Below are 18,348 nucleotides of genomic sequence, written 5' to 3'. Positions count from 1 at the left end.
CAATGCGTGATCTTCACAGCCTCCCGATAAATTAGTACACCACTCGTCGAACATGGATGCCGAGGCGCAACATCTAGCAGCTACGATTATGATGCGGAAATACGCGCAACAGCTGGAGGCAGTACTACCAACGGCAGAGTAGGTCGGCGTGGCTACTGTTGAGGATGGCTGGAGCAACTCATGAAGCACCACAAGGAAGCACTAGTTGAAGAGAAGAATACGGCATAGGCGAGAATGTTGCAGCCCCGTACAAGGGTGAACGAGAAACGATACAGACAAGCGTGGAGCAGAACTAAACACGATATTCGGACGAAAATCCTGAATACGAGGCAATGGAGCTGTACAACGATAATAAGACACAGAAGTTCTACGGCGAATCGTTCTCGCAAAGGCTACGTGCCACAAGCCGATATGTTTGAAACGACGAACATCTAAATGGCGAGTCAGTAGACGGTGAAAGTAGTGCGCGAATCAAGCCGTGGACACACGCAGTCGACGACAGATTCCCAACACCGGATTTAGTTAAGGTTCAGAAGGAGGTCGTATGGTTGAAGAATACTAAAGATCAACTGCCACTATGGGTGATTTAGAAGATTTAAGAGGAAGAGACCGCAGAATTGTATAGTGAGCATAGTTAGAATAATTAGCACCAATTACAAAAAGGATGCAAACCGGATTGCAGCAACTACCGAGCAATCACATTGCTGAACACTGCCTGCAAGGTTAGGGGAGCAATTATTTGTCACTGCCTATCTCACGTAGCAAGGTAGTTCTTAGAGCAATCCTAAACGAATTTCACTGGTGTAAGCATAACAGAAGAGTCACGAATATCAATGACACGATTGGTCAAAGCGAAAATAGATCGAGTGATGTGCTTCGTCGGAGAACCACGGGCTTTTTCGAGTACTTTCAAATCTTGGAAGAGATTGCGGCAAGGTGAGACGCTTTCTTGTCTGTTGTTCAACATGCTTTGGGAAATGTGATAAATAAATAAATAAATGAAAAAATAAATAAATAAATAACTAAATAAATAAATAAATAAATGATCTGACGTGACTAAACTTTGGTAAAGAGGGACAAGTCTGTCTTTGCCGTGAGACATGTTGGTAGACTTGAACGATTCGTTGTAATGCTGCCTAAGTTCGACTCCTGCCAGCAGAAGACAAAATATTAGTCCCTAAGATTTTAGGCCTTTTTCTAATAATTTCACTTCTAGTTTTCCGATATGAAAATTTCACATCCTTGCTCGTACTTAGAGTACTATGTCTCTAAATTTTCATAACTTTCCCTATTCAGTAATCTCTAGATAATTGAATGTCGTTAAAAAGTAAGAACGAAAAAAAGACTAAATATTAGTAGAATTAAAAAAGAAATGAATAATGAATAACTAAATATCATACCATCGAGTGCTTTGGTTTATGTTCTGTGGTTAGCAAAAATCCAACTAGTACACGCAGAAAACGCTGTCTCCAAAATTTCACTGGAGTAGGTATCTTTCTTCTTTTCTTATCTTTGATCGCGTTGATATTGTGGCACGTAGCTTTAAGACGACGGTGGAGACATACGTCCGACTCAAGGTTTAAGCAAAATGAATTGGGCTGGTAATAAATGCGTCAAAAACAAAGTACATGAGGGCAAGAGGATCGAAGGAAAAAACATAACGCGCCTCACCGAGAATGTCGATTGATGGCAGCGATATCGAGGTGGTGGATGAGCTCGTATACTTGGGATCACTGGTGAACATCAATGAACACAGGTGGTCGATGAGCTCGTATACTTGGGATTACTGGTGAACATCGATGAACACACCAGCAGAGAAATTCAGAGATGTATTCTGGCAGGTAATTTGAGCTCGGTTTTTCGGTTGAACAAAGTTTTTCTTTCTCTTGTTACCTTTAGTAAAGAGGCCATTACAGAACTTTTTCTGAAAAATAATTAATTTATCAATAAACAAAGATGCACTTTAGATTTCTTTAAACAAATTTTGTTTCCATTTGCTAAAATCGTTACGTTTGAGATTCAGGTTCAAATATATATTGTTTTGCTTCAGCGCATCTGTCGTTTTGATCTTTATTACTCTTAACCCATTCATGCCCATGTTGTTTGTGGACAACAACGTTTTTAAACAGCTATAACTTTTGATTGTGGCGAGAATTGCTCACAAAAACATGTAAGGCTCATTAATGTGATTATTGCCTTTAATTTGAGTATTAACAGTTGCAAGGATCAGATCTAGAACTGAAGTTATTGCAATTAGTCTGATTGGTTTCCGATGGAGCAGTGCTGCCAGGGACAGTTTACGTTGACGACGGAAAAAGATTTTTTCACATATCTTTGATATGGTGCAATATTATTGAAAACTGATAAAACTTATTAATTTAGACTGTCGTTGGCTACGTTTTCCACGTAATTAGACTATTGTAATTATTCTAGGACAATTGTATTGAGCATTAGAAGGTAAAAACTGACCAGCTTCTAGCTCTGCCATGGAAGCACCTATCTTTATGAAAATAGGCTTTTCATGTTTCTTGACCCCACCGTTTTCAAGGAAAAATAGTTTTGAAACCCTACATGCACTAGAAAAAAGTTGGGCATGAAAGGGTTAATTTTCTTCAGGCACCAAAGCAATATGAACTCAAACGTTTCACAAGCGCTTAATGTTCATCGCGATTAATGAAACTTGATAATCACTAATAAATATTTTAAATAGGTTGACCAGTATATGCCGCCCCCAAATTTTGCCGCTCGGGGCGGCTGCCCCCTTCGCCCCCTCTTAGAGCCGCCACTGCATAGAAGGTTATTATTAGATATTTCCCTCGCACGAAAGAATCTTATTATCTTTTGAAGAATCTTCTAATCAAATTTTCCCTTGGTGCTGCGAAGATAATAATGGTGTAACGGTCTATGTACGTTAGAGTGGGACATGGTTATATGAAAAAAATAAAATTTGGCTCCGAGTAACTTTTTGGGTCCCATTTAGCTCCCAGAACAACTCTGCAAATTTTTAGCTCGATCGGTGAAACTATATTTTTGCGCCCACGGTATAAAGTTTACATGGGATTTCGTATGGGAAAATTGTCTTTTGTAAATTAATTCTTCCAAGAGTCGCCCGTTATCTCCTAAAAATAAATAGATGTCTGATTTTTATAGGAAATTTGTCAAGGAAATAAAGACTAGAAGACTGCAAAACGATCTGACGCCTATGGAAAAAGTTATTAAGCAAAAACCGATTGATGCCCTGAAGATTGATGAAAATTTCACTTTTCATAGCATCACTGCTTCTGACGGTCTAATTATATACAACATTTTTAACTTTCTCGTATTATGTACAAAAGAAGCCTCAGTTTATCCCTCAAAACCTTGCGAAGTGGGCAAACAGTATAGATTAACGATTTAGACGCATTAAGAGAGGATAAAAACAAAATTTCGTATAATTAGACAACCAACAGCAGTGGTGCTAGAAAAAATGAATATTTTAACAATCGTCAGAGCATCAATCGGTTTCTGCTTAATAACTTTTTTCTCAAGCGTCAAATCGCTTCGTGGTTTTCGAGACTTTGTTTCCTTGTTAAATTTCCTATAAAAGCCACATAACGATTTATTTTTAGGAAGTAATGGGTGACTCCTGGAGGAATTATTTTGTAAAAGTTAATTTTCCCATACAAAATCCCATGTAAACTTCAAACAGTGGGCGCAAAAATATAGTTTCACCGATCGAGCTAAGAATTTGCACAGTTATTCTAGGACCAAAATGGTACCTAAAAAGTTGCTCGGAGCTGGAATCTAATTTTTATCCCACCCTAATGTACGTGTATGATATGAAATTAGGCGTAAGGGACCATTCATAAATTACGTAACGCTTTTAGAGGGGGAGGGGGTTCGACAAGTTGTTACATATTGTGACATAGGGGGAGGGGGGAAGAAAAATTTTTTTTTCTAGGAATTTGTGACGTAATAGGGGAGGGGGGGGGGATAAAGAAATTTGTGACAATTTGTTACATGGGCGGAGGGGGGAGTCAATTTTGGGCAATTTTTGCGTTACGTAATTAATGAATGGTCCCTAAAGCCACTTCGTTATGATTTCTGCTTTAGAATCATCCAGCATCCCCCGATTTCTTACTGTAACAGTTCCAATTGCATACCACACCAACAACGCAAATAGAGACATGATTGGGTTTTATCCCTCCTTGTTCGAATAACGATTTATGATTGAAACCTTCAACCAGCTGAAACATGAGCTGAAAAGATATGCCAAAAAAGCTGCTTCAAGGTGTGCCTTCCGACACGAACGACACTTGGTGGTACATTTGACAAGCTAGCAACAATGTTTGATCGAGCAGAAATGGAACGTATCGCCTGACAATGGCAATTAAGTTAACAGCGGCCCAAGCATCGAACGCAGCGCGTCAAACAAAGTATTTAAGTTCGATTAGTGCGTGAAACTACCTAATGATTATCGGCATGCAAATTTCCTATACCAACGAATAAATCGATACGCAAATTTTCTGTGGTTTAATCGTGACACAGGTGCCGATTAAACTAATTGCTGTCCGTATTTTCTTCGCGGTTGTTCGGTCGTCCCCGAACGGAAAGAAATAATGAGCAAGCACCTTTTTTATGCAGGCTAAAACTATATAAATTTTTATTAAATTTGATCTTTCGCATATAATTTTACTCTCTTACTTTCAAATTTTCCTCCCTCGCTAACTACTCTTCCGACCAGCTTTCCAACTATCTTCCTTTTCTCCTTTCTACTTCTGCTTTCCTAGGTAAGTATTATCAATTTTAAGGTAAGTATTTATAGATTATAATTTAACTTCTTTTTCCAGGTTACTCACGGTAAGTATACGGTAAGTATTCAAGTTATTCCGAAATATTTCCTATGGCAGCTTCTGGATACTCTATAGAACAAACCACATGTGAACTTTTTCGGTTTTTGACAGGTCACACACAGACACAACGGGCGGGAGCTAGTTGCGAAAACCAAACGTCACCATCGCCCGAGGGATGCTCCGCTTGCAGGTTCAGTCGTGGTAACAGACCCCGGCCCGTAACATCCGGCGTTGCTTCTTGTTCCGGATTTACCTTCACCTATCTCCATTACCGCAATGTTAACCGCTCCCCGGCGATGTAGCTTCCCGTCTGTTGTCCTCACGCTGACTTGTCTAATGGTCCCGTCTGTTCCCGGAAACACTTCTACTATCTTCCCACGCCTCCAATTCTTCCGAATTTTCCCATCCACCAGAAAAACTAAATCCCCAACATTCAACTGTCGCTTATCGTCAAACCATTTGCTGCGTTTGTTGATCGTAGGTAGATACTCGGTGATCCACCGCTCCCACATACGGTCGCTTAGGTACTGGGCACGTTTGTAAACGTTTCGTAGAGCCTCCGCTGCACTCACTGGCTCCACCTGGAGATCCGCACTGGTCACTGCACCTCGCAGGAAATGGTTTGGCGTTAGTGCTTCCTCGCCTGCGGGTTCCTGAGGCTTGTACGTGAGTGGACGCGTGTTAATCATATCAGCTGCTTCTGCTACTGTTGTTTTCAGGATTTCATCAGTGAGTTTCCTTCCGTCATCCAGCGCTTTCATCGATTCCTTTACAGACCGCACCATCCGTTCCCAAACACCGCCCATGTGCGGGGTGCCGGGGGGATTGAAATACCAGGCAGTAGTTGAACTGATGAATTCCTCGGCGCACTTTCTGTTGATTTGTAGTTTGGCCTTTACCATTTCGTTCCACGCTCCTCGAAAACAAGTCGCATTGTCGGAGAATATCTCTTCTGGCTTCCCATACCTACTGGCAAATCTGCTTAGTGCCATGAGACACGACTGCGTTGAAAGTGAATGCACCACTTCTAGGTGCACTGCGCGCACCGCTAAGCAAGTGAAAACGGCGACCCACCTTTTTTCCTTTCGGCGTCCAACTGTCACCTCCACAGGGCCCAAGTAATCCACGCCGACAGAGTTGAAGGGGCGTTTTCCAGGCGTAACACGCTGAACCGGCAGTGGTGCCATGCGCGGAGTATGTGGAACGCACCGATGCACTTTGCACCATACGCATTCACCGGCTACTCTAGAGACTGCTGCACGAAGGTTCGGGATTTCAAACTTCTTCCGTATCTCGTTGAACACTGTCTCTCTATTCGCATGTCCAAACTGCTCGTGATAATACTGGATGATTTTCTTCGTTACGGTATGAAAACGGCTCAAGATAACAGGATACCTCTGATTGAAGGACATTGCTTCCGCATTCACCAGTCGACCATCTACTCGTAGCACGCCATCTTCGTCGAGCGTCGGCGCATATTTGTATAGGCCACTTCTTTTCGGGATTCGTTCTGCTTTCTGGCCAAGGGCTAATTGTAGGTTGCTCGTCAGCACGCTCATCTCATCGGGGAAACTGTTCCATTGTGCTTGTTTCCACAAAACTTTCTCCGCCTCCAGTAATTCGTTTTTCTGCAACGGTGTTTGTACTGCGGGGTGTGCAGTCTTCAGCATTAATTGTTGATTCATCGTTGCCTTTGCTGTGAGTATCGGCAACCCTTTCTGTTTGCGCTTGCAATTTCCGATAAAACGCAACACTGTGGCGGTCACTCTCAGCAGCCTGTTCCATCTCGAAATCGCCTCCATCTTTATGAATTCGTGAAACAGAACAACTCTTCTGGCATCTTCATCGGTTTGCATTCGCACTTTCGTGTATAATTCCGGATTTTTCATTAATTTCCGCTCCAGCTGCAAATTTCTCCTCAGCGCCATCTGAATACTCTCCGGAAATCGCTGATTGTTCTCCTTCCAGAGCAAACCGGTCTGGAACCGTTCTCCGATGCGTTTCGTGGTCCGCTCCATAATCTCCATCGCTTTTTTGTCCTCTGCCGATTCTTGGGCCGTTGCTACTACAGATTCCTCTAATGCATAGTGGCTTTTCAGTAAACCATGTATGTCTTCGTTGGTTACATCATGATGCAAGCATACGTACCCTCTCTCTGTAGTATGGCTCGCTTGATTCGGACCATATACTGTCCATCCGAGTTTGCAACGGACGGCAATCGGGTCAGCGACGGTACCTATCTTCACTTCCATGGGCGCGAAAGCATGAACATTGTTGAGACCGATAAGAAGCTCTGGCTGGCCTTCATACGATGCGATCGGCAGATCGCTCATGTATTGATAGCGGGCTGAAAGTACTGCAGCATCCAATTTCTGATGAGGCAGCATTAACTTGCCCACAGTGCGAACCGTTCTGAGCAACATTTTTTCTCCAACACCAACTGCTGAAGCCCACACATTCATTTTTCTTGAGTTCTTCTCAGTACGTGAATAGTCGGCAGTCCATTTGATTGTAAGCTTTTCTTCGGCCCCGACAATACCCAATCTATCGGCTAGCTTACCTTCGATCAATGTGACGGAAGCACCTTCGTCCAAAAATGCCAAAACCGTCAGCGTCCGATCCCTACCATGTAGTTGTATGGGAATTATCCGAAACAGCAGGGGGTTGCACGAGTGAATGTGTGCACTAATACCCACCGTACTGACCGGGTGAATGAGCGGATTGTGTGCCTCCTTACAGGAGCCAACGTTGCAACGAAACTTGAACCGGCATTGTCCTCCGTGTTCTCCGAGGCATAGCTTGCATAGCTTATCGCGGGTCACCATTGCTACGCGCTCGGCGTGTGACCAGTTCTTGAAATCGTGACAAAACCGCAATCGGTGGTCGGTACGCTGGCACACTTTGCATGGTTTCAACCCTAATCGGTGGCTGACGACTGTATTCGAATTTCCTTCCTCGGCGTGACTGAATACTGCTCCTTTCTCTTTTCGCTTTCGACCGGAATGTTCGCCTGAGAATCTCGTCTCCGTGGTACGCTCGATGTCCACTTCTGCTTCCCGCGCGTCATCCGCAATTCGTAGGAGAAAGTCCGTAACTGTACGAAGAGAAATCTTTCTTCCCTCTCGAGCTCGTTTGATATCAGCCCACTGTCTTTTCTCCGCATCCGGAAGCTTTTTTATCAGGCCCTGTATAAGCAACGGGTTCTTCAGATGCTCCTTAAGGTCCGCTGCTTCCACGTGATCGCAAAGCTGCTCTACTACGTTGGCGAACGGAATGAACCCTTTCAGATTCTTCGGTGCCGGCAATTCTTTAACGCGTTCCAACAGACGATCTAGTAATTGCTCGGGACGACCAAAGTGTTGGCGAAGCTTCTCAATAACACGAGGGACCGATTTCGGAAGAAGCAGTTGTCCTCGTACAAGCTCCAGTGCGTCGCCCCTTAGGCATTGTTGCAGACGTGCTAAATTGTCGACATCGCTAAACCCGCACGCCTTTGTAGAAGAGTTATACGCCGCATAAAACAGTGGCCAATCATCCGGCTTTCCCGAAAATAGAGGAAGGTGTTTACCGATCCCGTGCCTGGCAGCAAGTTGGCCCTTTGTTGGTCTGGAACCCTGCTTAACCTTCTCGTCCGGTTCCTTATCAGTTTCTTCCTCCGAACTGGAACTCTCCTCCGTATCATCCATTTCCGACTCAACACAAATACCCGTCTTTCCCGCCGGAGCTAGTAGCGGTGTACTTTGACTCTTAACGGTAATCGGTTGGGAATGTTTCTGTGGCCGTTCCATTTTCATTGTGTCCAACTGATTATCCACAGTTGACATCTGCTCCCGAAAATCTTTTTCCAGTTTCTGAACTCGCTTCAGGTGCTCGTGTTTTACCTGCAGCTGCAGCTGGTTTTCGCGCTCTAGTTCTGCTAGCTCGAAACAGCGCCACTCTTCCTCTAGCTGCATTTGCTTTCGGCGCAGTGCTTGTTCCTGCAGGAACTTCTTCTTTTTCATTGCGGCCTGAAACTCTAGCTGCTTCTCTTTCACCAGCATCTGTTTGTCCCAGTCCGCCTCGAGCCGCCGCTGTTCTTCTTCCATGGCCTTTATTTGTTCATCTGCGGACGGCACTGTGGACGATTTGACACTTCCGGCATCCGATTCATCTGCCGTCGATTGAGGATTTGCGTCCTTCTTCGTGCGCTTTTTGGCTGCCGCCACACAAACTGCATTATCGCAGAACCATTTTTTCTTCCTCTTAACGGTATCGGTTACACCCGCGCAAGCGTAATCATACCAATTGTTGCAGTGGTCGCATGCAACCATTCCACCTAGTTCCTTTGGAGCTAATCCGCACTTGCCGCACGGTGTGGTAGTGTAGTCTAATTCCTGGTCGCTCATCGTGCCGTGGGTGAGGTGCGATCCAAACTTTGAAATTTTAGTTTGTTCGGTCGTCCCCGAACGGAAAGAAATAATGAGCAAGCACCTTTTTTATGCAGGCTAAAACTATATAAATTTTTATTAAATTTGATCTTTCGCATATAATTTTACTCTCTTACTTTCAAATTTTCCTCCCTCGCTAACTACTCTTCCGACCAGCTTTCCAACTATCTTCCTTTTCTCCTTTCTACTTCTGCTTTCCTAGGTAAGTATTATCAATTTTAAGGTAAGTATTTATAGATTATAATTTAACTTCTTTTTCCAGGTTACTCACGGTAAGTATACGGTAAGTATTCAAGTTATTCCGAAATATTTCCTATGGCAGCTTCTGGATACTCTATAGAACAAACCACATGTGAACTTTTTCGGTTTTTGACAGGTCACACACAGACACAACGGGCGGGAGCTAGTTGCGAAAACCAAACGTCACCATCGCCCGAGGGATGCTCCGCTTGCAGGTTCAGTCGTGGTAACAGCGGTCGCACTGCATAATAATTAGACTTTAAATTTGCGGCCGGGTCAACCAGTGAGATGAACTTATGCATTTGTGCAGTTTACATGATTCGATTGACCAATTATTTGCCTGCGGCGCAAACCCATTCCAATTTGATCGTTTTGGACTGAACTCGTGATAGCCAAGTAAACGAAGCCCTTATTACTATTTTATTGTTGATTCACAAATCGACTGTTTAGCATAACATTGCCGCATAAGTTGACCCTGGTATCAAGTAATAGATATTTTGATTCTAAATTTTTGAAAGTGTTTACTCGATAGCTCAAGTAGATATGCCATCAGATGTCCTTGATTTCACGCTTGATTCGAACATTTGCATGAAAAAGCGTTTTTTGTTTAGGTTTTGCAACACCCTTGAAGTCAGTCACACCATTTAGGTACCTGCGTGATTTTGGCGCGGACATGTTAGTTAGCTAATTAAGGTCATTGTTGTTGCATTACCAATAGAGCACCAAACTCTCTCGGTCGGTCGGTGCGCTAAGGCACGGAATGCGGTCCACAAGTCGCTCTGCTCTGTGATATGCGGTACGAACCTTACCTCGAAACGCGTGAAAGAAAACCGGTACCACGAAGGAAAATCACAACAACACAAACATAAATTCAATTATTCATACACACGCACATATGAAGGCGTGAGCCAGTAAGTACATTATGAAACATTATCTATGCATGCTGTATTGTGGGTGTAGATTTCCCACCCGGCGCGGATCGGAGATATCGCCTGGCATGTCTGACACAGCATAGCATGTTTTCCTTCATCTCGTCGGTGCGATCGACGATATCAGCATGCTGGTGGTACTTTATGCGGAACCGGCATGCTGCTGCTAGACTAAATAGGTTTGTTTGAAAACAAATTTTTCCAGGCGTGCAGTTTTGTTGCTTGCCACATTCCATTGAGGGACCGGGGTGTGATTAAATCGTGCGTGGTACACGGATATTGGAATCGATAGTGAGGCAAATAGAGTACGAAATTGAGAATTGAAAGCAGCTATGTTAGATGAATTTATTATGAAATCAAGCAAATTCGGTGTTCGTGAGTTTGTTGATTAACCTAAACGCACACGAAAATAGCAATCTTGGTAGGGTACTTGAACACAATACTGCAACAGTTCATTTTGCATAAACATCAGCTACACAAATAAAAACGGGATTGGATTTTATCGCGCCTTGCTCGAATAAGGATTTTTGATAGAAACTTTCAGCGCCTCTACATCCTTGAAGGACAGTGTAAGCAGTAATGTTTCCATACCTTGTGAGATATTTGAATTGTTGCAATATTTTTAGGTTATGTGATTGGGTAGGGTCATCCAAGATTGATCGTATCATGTTCAAATTTAATATATACATTCTCATTTTACTTTTGCTTGTGTTTATAATTAGTATTTTGTCAATAAACCTGTGATTTATTATGATGGTTCTGCATACATCTATGGATGCCAAACACGTCTCATTCGGCACCGATTCTCACAGACCAACCCGGTCAAAAACAGTAATATTCACTAGAAACTAAAAATTTAAAGTCTATCAAACAATTTAAATATCAGTTCATATAGAATAGGTTAAAAATGTCTTAAAACTGAGTTAGAAATCGGGGTCAATATGACCCGCTAACACCTTATTCGTAACTTTTTTTCAACAGCCCTTCAGGAATGAGCTAAAATTTTGAACTCTATTGAAAATCGTTGCTCTTCATGAAAGAGGAAAAGTGAAGAAATTCTAATCTTCTAGGTGGGAAACTTAACAAGTTATCGCATTTTGAAAGTTCATTTGGAGTCATATTGACCCCAACTCCTAAAGAAGGTTAAATTGTTATATGATGAAAGCGCAAATAATTAAAACTTTACTTGATAGTTGTCATTTGTTAAAACAAACATTCTTAAGGGAGTTCTCTACTTTGTGTACCAGTTAAAAAAGCGAGTTGCTTGAATCGACGGAATAAACTATAAAATACTGAGAAATACTGACGTATTTTCGAAGAAAGCAATAGAGCGTCAAACAGAAATGCGAGCACACGGACAAACGCATCTGTCCTCTTCTACGTGCGCTTCTTTGATGGCTTGGTGACCCTGTGCGCGATTGTTGTTGAGCGAATATTTGTTCTCGTCAGATCCGTAGATATTGGATTTGTAGCCGTTTGTGGTTTAGCATAAGATAACGGTGTGCTTTTTACGGTTATAGTAGGTGGGCTTCTCTTTGGTGCTTTTGTACAAATGTTGTTTTTCATTGAAAAGCACCGGCGCAGTGGATTGCACTGGTTTTGCACTTTCTAGGAGAAGTGGGAATGAAACACGTCTCGTGAGTTCAATGAAAAACCTCAAAAGTTTTTCCGTGGTGCAGTGTTAGGGTTCGCAATACCGACGCATTTTGACAAGAACCGGTACTGCGGAATTCGAATATTTTTTCAAATGATTCGAGAAACGCCTCAAAGTGAAATTGAATGCTCAAACTGATGTCTCATTGCAGCAGAAGGTATTTTTATTTCGAGATCTAGGTTACTTTGAATTCAATAACTGCAAGGCGGTGCGAATTTCGTCGACTTCAGCAGTCGGTGAATGTAAGAAACCCTATTATCAACAGTAAATCGAAGCGAGCATGTGAATCCGTGTACGTTGGTCGCATTTCCTCTCGGCATTATCGCTGCAGTAAATTGGCTTCAACTTTTATGTAGACCAAGGCTCCTAATTTCCTGTAAACTATGGAGTTTTGCTGACTTGTCCGATTACCAAAAATTACGATTCGCTCCATTCGAAGCAGTTCGCCAACTCGAAAATTGTAAGCTACTAAATTAATGTTCGTTCTTTTATAAATAAAGATTTACGCGCAAACCAAACACACACATGACTTGGGCCACAGCCTTATTACGCGCCAGCCAGTGAATAATTGGAACCAATCAGAATGTCATTAATAAAACAAATAAAAAAATTGCTAGCTGCGAATACTTTGAAATTTAGTAGAAGATAGTTGAAATTTCATTTTGACCAAATAGTGCAGAAATTAGCAATATTTAACTTCTTGGGGCCCGATGCGGCTCTCGACGGCCCTGGTAGTTCTTCGGTATGTTTAATATTTTTTTAATTACCTTCAGGGTAATGTTTATATGTATAGTGTGATTTATTTATTTGTGTTTAAATGTATAGTGCGAATAATCGAAATCAAAGGTGCATATGCCACTATTCGCAAGCCCAATACATCGATGAGCGTCTAATTTGTAATGATTGGACACGAGCCGAATGGAATCCCGCCCCATTCCTATTAATCTAAACCAAGGTTCAACTCTTCATTACTCTTCATTTCTCCACGATATCTACCAACTTACTAGCGTCCTTTGGCGAGAGATATTGAAAAATTCATTGTAGCAGATTGGTCTTTCCCAGATGTCACCTTTTAAAGTGCCTGCCTTTGCTAAAGAGTCTGTTTCTTCATTACCTGGGATGGGGGAATGTGAGGTAACCCAAACTATGGTAATCTACGATTTTACAGACAAAGTACGTACGAAATGTGCTTTCTAGGTTTTATCGAAAGCTTCTATTGAGCCGAGGCTATCCGACAAAATAAAGTAATGATCGGTGAGCAAAGTTAAAGTATCAATAATCTCAAGGGTACACTGAATAGCAGCGAGTTTTGTGGGTTTGAAAGAGGTGGAGAAGCTTTGATTGAATAAATTGAAACCAGTGGAGCATTCGAGACTTGATCCGTCGGTGTAAAACATCTTTTAGCAGTCGATTTCTAGAAATTTACTACGAAAGATGCTTGGGATCACTTGCGGACGTATGTGATCCGGGATTCCCCGAATCTCACGGATGGGTGAAGAATGCAATTGAATCAGAAGCATGCGAGAGATTGACACAATTGGGATAATATGAAGAAGAATTGATGTTTTGGGCCATGAAATCGAAGTTCAAGGACATAAATCGGGTATGGGAGTTGAGCTCGACAAGCCACTCGCCAATTTGCAATTACGAACGGGTTCAAGATATCGTATCGAATGTGTTCAAAAATTTTGTAAAAGAAAAAACAGCCACGGTAATATTAAATTGAAAACCTGTTTTAATCCACCTAGTGGTGCAATTGTGCCTTTCTCATTTATCCAAACTATGATTTAATGACTGGTTATGTTTAATATAACATTGTGGAAATGTCTATTACATTCTTATTATACTTAATGAGCATATATAAGTGCACGACTGTCACGAACTTGATAAGCAACATGTCGATACTGACGCACTGGAAACAAACAAATATTTAATATTTATATAGCTTAATCAGCGTGAGTTCATTGTTGTTCTCATGTTAACTTCATGGTGGAGAAGGGAAGGGATATAATTAGTGGGAGAGGGACGATGGATCGGGAATCATCTAACTTATTTTAGTATACGGGTAGGATGAAGGGTATGCATGTGGGAGGTTGGTCTGAGAGGGTGGTGGTGAGAGAGGGAGGGAGGGGGGTTGAGAGATAGGAGGTGGAGGGGTAGATGGAGGGGTAGATGGAGGATTCAACACCGAACTTCATATTATACCTTCCATTTGAGACTAGATGAGTGAAATTTGGTTCAGTCATCATCGAAGTGGGTTTAGATCTAAAATTTTCCCGGAATGCCGGGACTTCCGGAATTATCAATAGTGGACAATGTATTCCAATTTTTGATTCGCCATCAGTGATCTAGGCATGCAAATCGAATTTTGATGTTCATTTCAATAGATTTTAAACCTATGAGGTATCCCGATTTTACCGGTTTATATGAGACATTCCTATATGACCGCAATAACCAACCTGTAACTCCGAAATCAAAAGTTAGAACTGAATGAAATTCTATAGCATTCAATGGGAGTATTATATCTTTCATTTCAAATCAAGTTTGTAGAAATCGGTTAAGAGTTTCCTGGAAAATAGGTGTGACATTAGCTCGGGAACTTGGCGAGTTCCCAGAGGGCATCAAAATCCGTCGTAGGTGACCAATGTGGTCAAAACTACTTTAATTAGTCATTAGTGATCTAGTTCCATAAATACAAGTAATGTTGAACGTATTTGAGTATGTAAAACAGCATTCGGACATCATAGGGTTACCAGTTTACATGGGAATTTGCTGTGTGACCACACTCTTCAATCCGTAACTCCGGAACCGGAAGTCCGATCAACTAAACATTCAATAGCGTCTTATGGGAGCGTTATACCGTTAACATACACACACACAGATATTTTGCGATCTCGACGTACTGAATCGAATGGAATATGACACTCGGTTCTCCGGGTCTCGGTTGGAAAATCGATTTTTGGAGTGATTGCATAGCCTTTCTTTATATGAGAAAGGCAAAAAGGTACAAAATCTGCAAAGTCCCAAAAAGGCGATCCTTATAAAAAAAAATCAAGATAACATAAAATCTCGACTTTTTATGCATTTTAAAGATGTTTGGCATCAAAAATACGAATTTGATTTCTGAAATTTCATGGGATCCCCCCGTTGAAAAAAAAAATTGAGTTCCAGCTAATATGGGAATTTCATATGTGACATGACGGTTTAGTCTATATTTCCGGAACCATATAAACGATCTGGACGAAATTTTACAGACATCTGTGGGGATATAATAGCTATCATCTGGGACACTCATCCGAAAAACTGATGAAAGTTTGGTAATTTTGAAAGATGGTCACTTTTACCGGGCACTTCCGGAATTGTCTATGGTGGTCAATGTAGCCAACGAAAGTTTGGTTGGCCGTCGATGACCTATAACTGCAAAAAGAAGTTGTTTGTGGGGTGGGCGTAGCGTAGTTGATAAATTGATTGCCTTGTACGCAGCGCACCTGGGTTCGAGTCCCGATCCCGCACATAGGGTTAGAAATTTTTCATAAGAGATTTTTCGAACCCGAAGAGGCGAATGACCTAAAAGTTAAAACCTCTATAATCGAAATAAAAAAAAGTTGTTTGAGAGACATTTTAGCGAAATTTTTACCTCTTTTGCTTTCATCGAAGTATCGGTTAAAATTGAAATTTGCTATGTGATTGCACGCCACAACCCGTAACTCCGGAACCGGAAGTTGTATCGGGATGAAATTTAATAGCCATTTACGGGGATACGCAACAACTTTCATTTGAAACTAAGATTGGTTGAATCGGTCAAGCCATCTATGAGAAACCGATGTGACTGTTATTCTGAATTTGGATACTTCCGTCGGGGCTTCCGGAACTGATGATGGTGGCCAAAGAGGCCAAAGAGTCTTTGAATGGCTGTTAGTGACCTAGTACTACAAATCGAAGCAGTTGTGGTCACATTTTGGAAAAAAAAACATCTTTATACATTCATTGCAGAATTTATTAGAATCGACATTTTCTGCGTGGTAGTACTTATCACCCTGCAATTCCGGAACCGGAAGTCAGATCCATTAGAAATTCAATAACAGCCTATGGGAACGTTGTACCTTTCATTTTAGACTAAGTTTGTCAAAATCGGTTCAGCCATCTCTGAGAAAAATGAGTAATATTTTCACTCACATACACACACACACATACATACACACAGACATTTGCCGAGCCCGACGAACTGAATCGAATGGTATATGTCACTCGGCCCTCCGGGCCTCCGTTAAGCAGTCGGTTTTCAGAGCAATTACAATACCTTTCTATTGAGAAAGGTAAAAACCTTTTTTTTAATTTTTTATATCTTAAAAATACGTTTTGAAACTTCGCGTTATATACTCGAACTGTATCAAGTTTCCACATGCTTCAAGAATTTTGAAAAAAGGTTTTAAATTACTTATAAAATTATGGAAAAACATCCATTTCTTATATAAAACTGTAATCGCTTTGGGGCACGCTCAAATTTTTGTGCACCAAGATTGATTTTATGACCGGCGATTGACAAAGCACCACCAACATCGCAAAAATTACTGCCACTCTTGTGTGCAACCAAGTATCGATTATAGCTATCAAATATCCAGTCATAAAATAAATTTAATCGCAGCAATCACGTCGGGCGGCAGTTTTGTTCATAACATAACTAACCGCAAGTTTTATCTACATCCCTTGCATAAAACGATACTTTAAGAAATCAATATTAATGTGTTAGTGTGATTTAATTGCAATCTTTTCATAGTGAATGTTATGTTTATATGCTAAAAGTATTTCTATAATTCATTAAGTCATGAACAAAACAAAACAAGATCAACAACTCTTACTATTAGGGCTACTCTATTATTTAATGATGCAGTACTTGTTTTCTTTTTTTAAACAATTCGAATGCTGCGCAAATAATGAAATGTCTCCACGATCAATAATTAGCCGATTAACCAGACATATTTTTTTAGTTGGAATTTTCCAAACAAATGAACTTCTTTGATTTCCTTTCCCAGCACTAGCAGTACCCGTACTATGACGCTGGAACTAGAATTGGCTAAGGCATATATTACTACAAATTTATTACTCCCGCTGTCTAAGTGACGAAACCGATCGGTAGCTACCAACCAGAAACGTTCGTAGAAAGTCACTTAAATGTAGAATCATCATAAATTACAACAAACTTATGCTGCCATCAGCATCCACCGTGAATCGCGTTCGAGTGCTCCGAATTTTTAATCCAATATCAGCTCGGCCAGACTAGTCGAATATTTCCTATTCACACAACCGATTATCTCACCCCGACAGGTTTTGAACACCTTTACATAACGATACCAATAACTGCGATCTCCGGAGCGACCTCATCGCAGGGGAGAGCAACGCGCGGACTGGTTTGATCAGATGCTGAATGGTTTGCGTCCTCGTCAATGTCGCACACTAAACAATATGCTTGAGGACACAGCGGGTTACACACCGCCGTTGGTTGTCGCGAGGGTGACAATCGCGAAAAATTGGAGCATCGACGGGTGAATTCGATCAAAAAGGAGGTTGCGAAGGATATTCACCATGGTTACTGCCTGTACTGAGGGCCTTCGGTGTCGCACTGCCGGTCAGTGGGAATATTCGAAACAGCTGCAGGATCAAGAATATACTGAAAAACTTGTACGGCCACGATTTGTTCATCTTGGGAAATGCTATCTTCAATCGGCGAATTCAAACTTGCACTCTTGTATTAGCGACACTCGCGGGAAAATCAAATAAACAGCTGCTTTTTCCGTCCGATATGTTAAACGCCGAACCGATCACGCATGCTTTCGGGAGATCGTTAAAGATGGACTGTCAAAGCTCTACTAACTACGACGTGCTGCGATCGCGAGCCTTGCCGCGAGCGGGCTTTGCGGTAGCTTTTTGAGTGCTCTCCCAGGCTCTCCGGGGCTCTCGCTGACCAGTTTTTTCTTTTCTGTTGTTGTCCTACCGCGGCTCAAAGTAAACCTCTTTGAGTCTGCTTGCTGCCGCATCCTGTTCATATGCCATTAGCATGGGAACTTTTCTCGCGCAACTTTGGATGCATCTCAGCTGGTGCTTTGCGGCTTGTTTACCGCGTGACCCGCGCTCATCGGCACGCGTGAGGTGAGTCCGAGTCAGGGTAGTAGGTACTGTGGTGAGCTGTGTTATGCATTCAATACGAGGGGGTCAGTTGGCAGAGCTGTGGTTGTTGGTGGGTTTCTTATTGGTTTTTGTTTTTGGTT

At 41.9% G+C, this 18,348-nt stretch overlaps 2 protein-coding genes across 6 annotated transcripts in view; both read right to left on the bottom strand.

The window, feature by feature from the left end:
- Positions 1–18,348, bottom strand: part of LOC131693578 (collectin-10) — a 225,607-nt gene that overhangs the window by 37,045 nt on the left and 170,214 nt on the right. The window lies entirely within an intron of this gene.
- LOC131693577 (uncharacterized) lies at positions 4,567–9,704 on the bottom strand. 5 transcript variants are annotated; one of them, XR_009306272.1, is made up of 3 exons: positions 4,839–9,704; positions 4,684–4,765; positions 4,567–4,630 (listed from the first exon to the last, which is right to left on the bottom strand). XR_009306272.1 is itself a non-coding variant. In XM_058981502.1 (3 exons), exon 3 carries the CDS (start codon positions 9,215–9,217, stop codon positions 4,991–4,993), a length of 4,227 nt encoding a protein of 1,408 aa, XP_058837485.1. In that variant the 5' UTR covers positions 9,218–9,322; positions 9,376–9,457; positions 9,531–9,704; the 3' UTR covers positions 4,575–4,990. The 5 variants fall into 5 exon arrangements, 2 of the variants coding, with proteins under 2 accessions (XP_058837485.1, XP_058837484.1); XM_058981502.1 differs by having other exon boundaries at positions 4,575–9,322; positions 9,376–9,457; positions 9,531–9,704; XR_009306270.1 differs by having other exon boundaries at positions 4,684–9,704.

Source organism: Topomyia yanbarensis, chromosome 3, assembly GCF_030247195.1.
Source record: "Topomyia yanbarensis strain Yona2022 chromosome 3, ASM3024719v1, whole genome shotgun sequence".
NCBI lineage: Eukaryota > Metazoa > Arthropoda > Insecta > Diptera > Culicidae > Topomyia > Topomyia yanbarensis.
The sequence above is the reverse complement of the archived record's forward strand: the minus strand, read 5'-3'. Positions and strand labels throughout refer to the sequence as shown.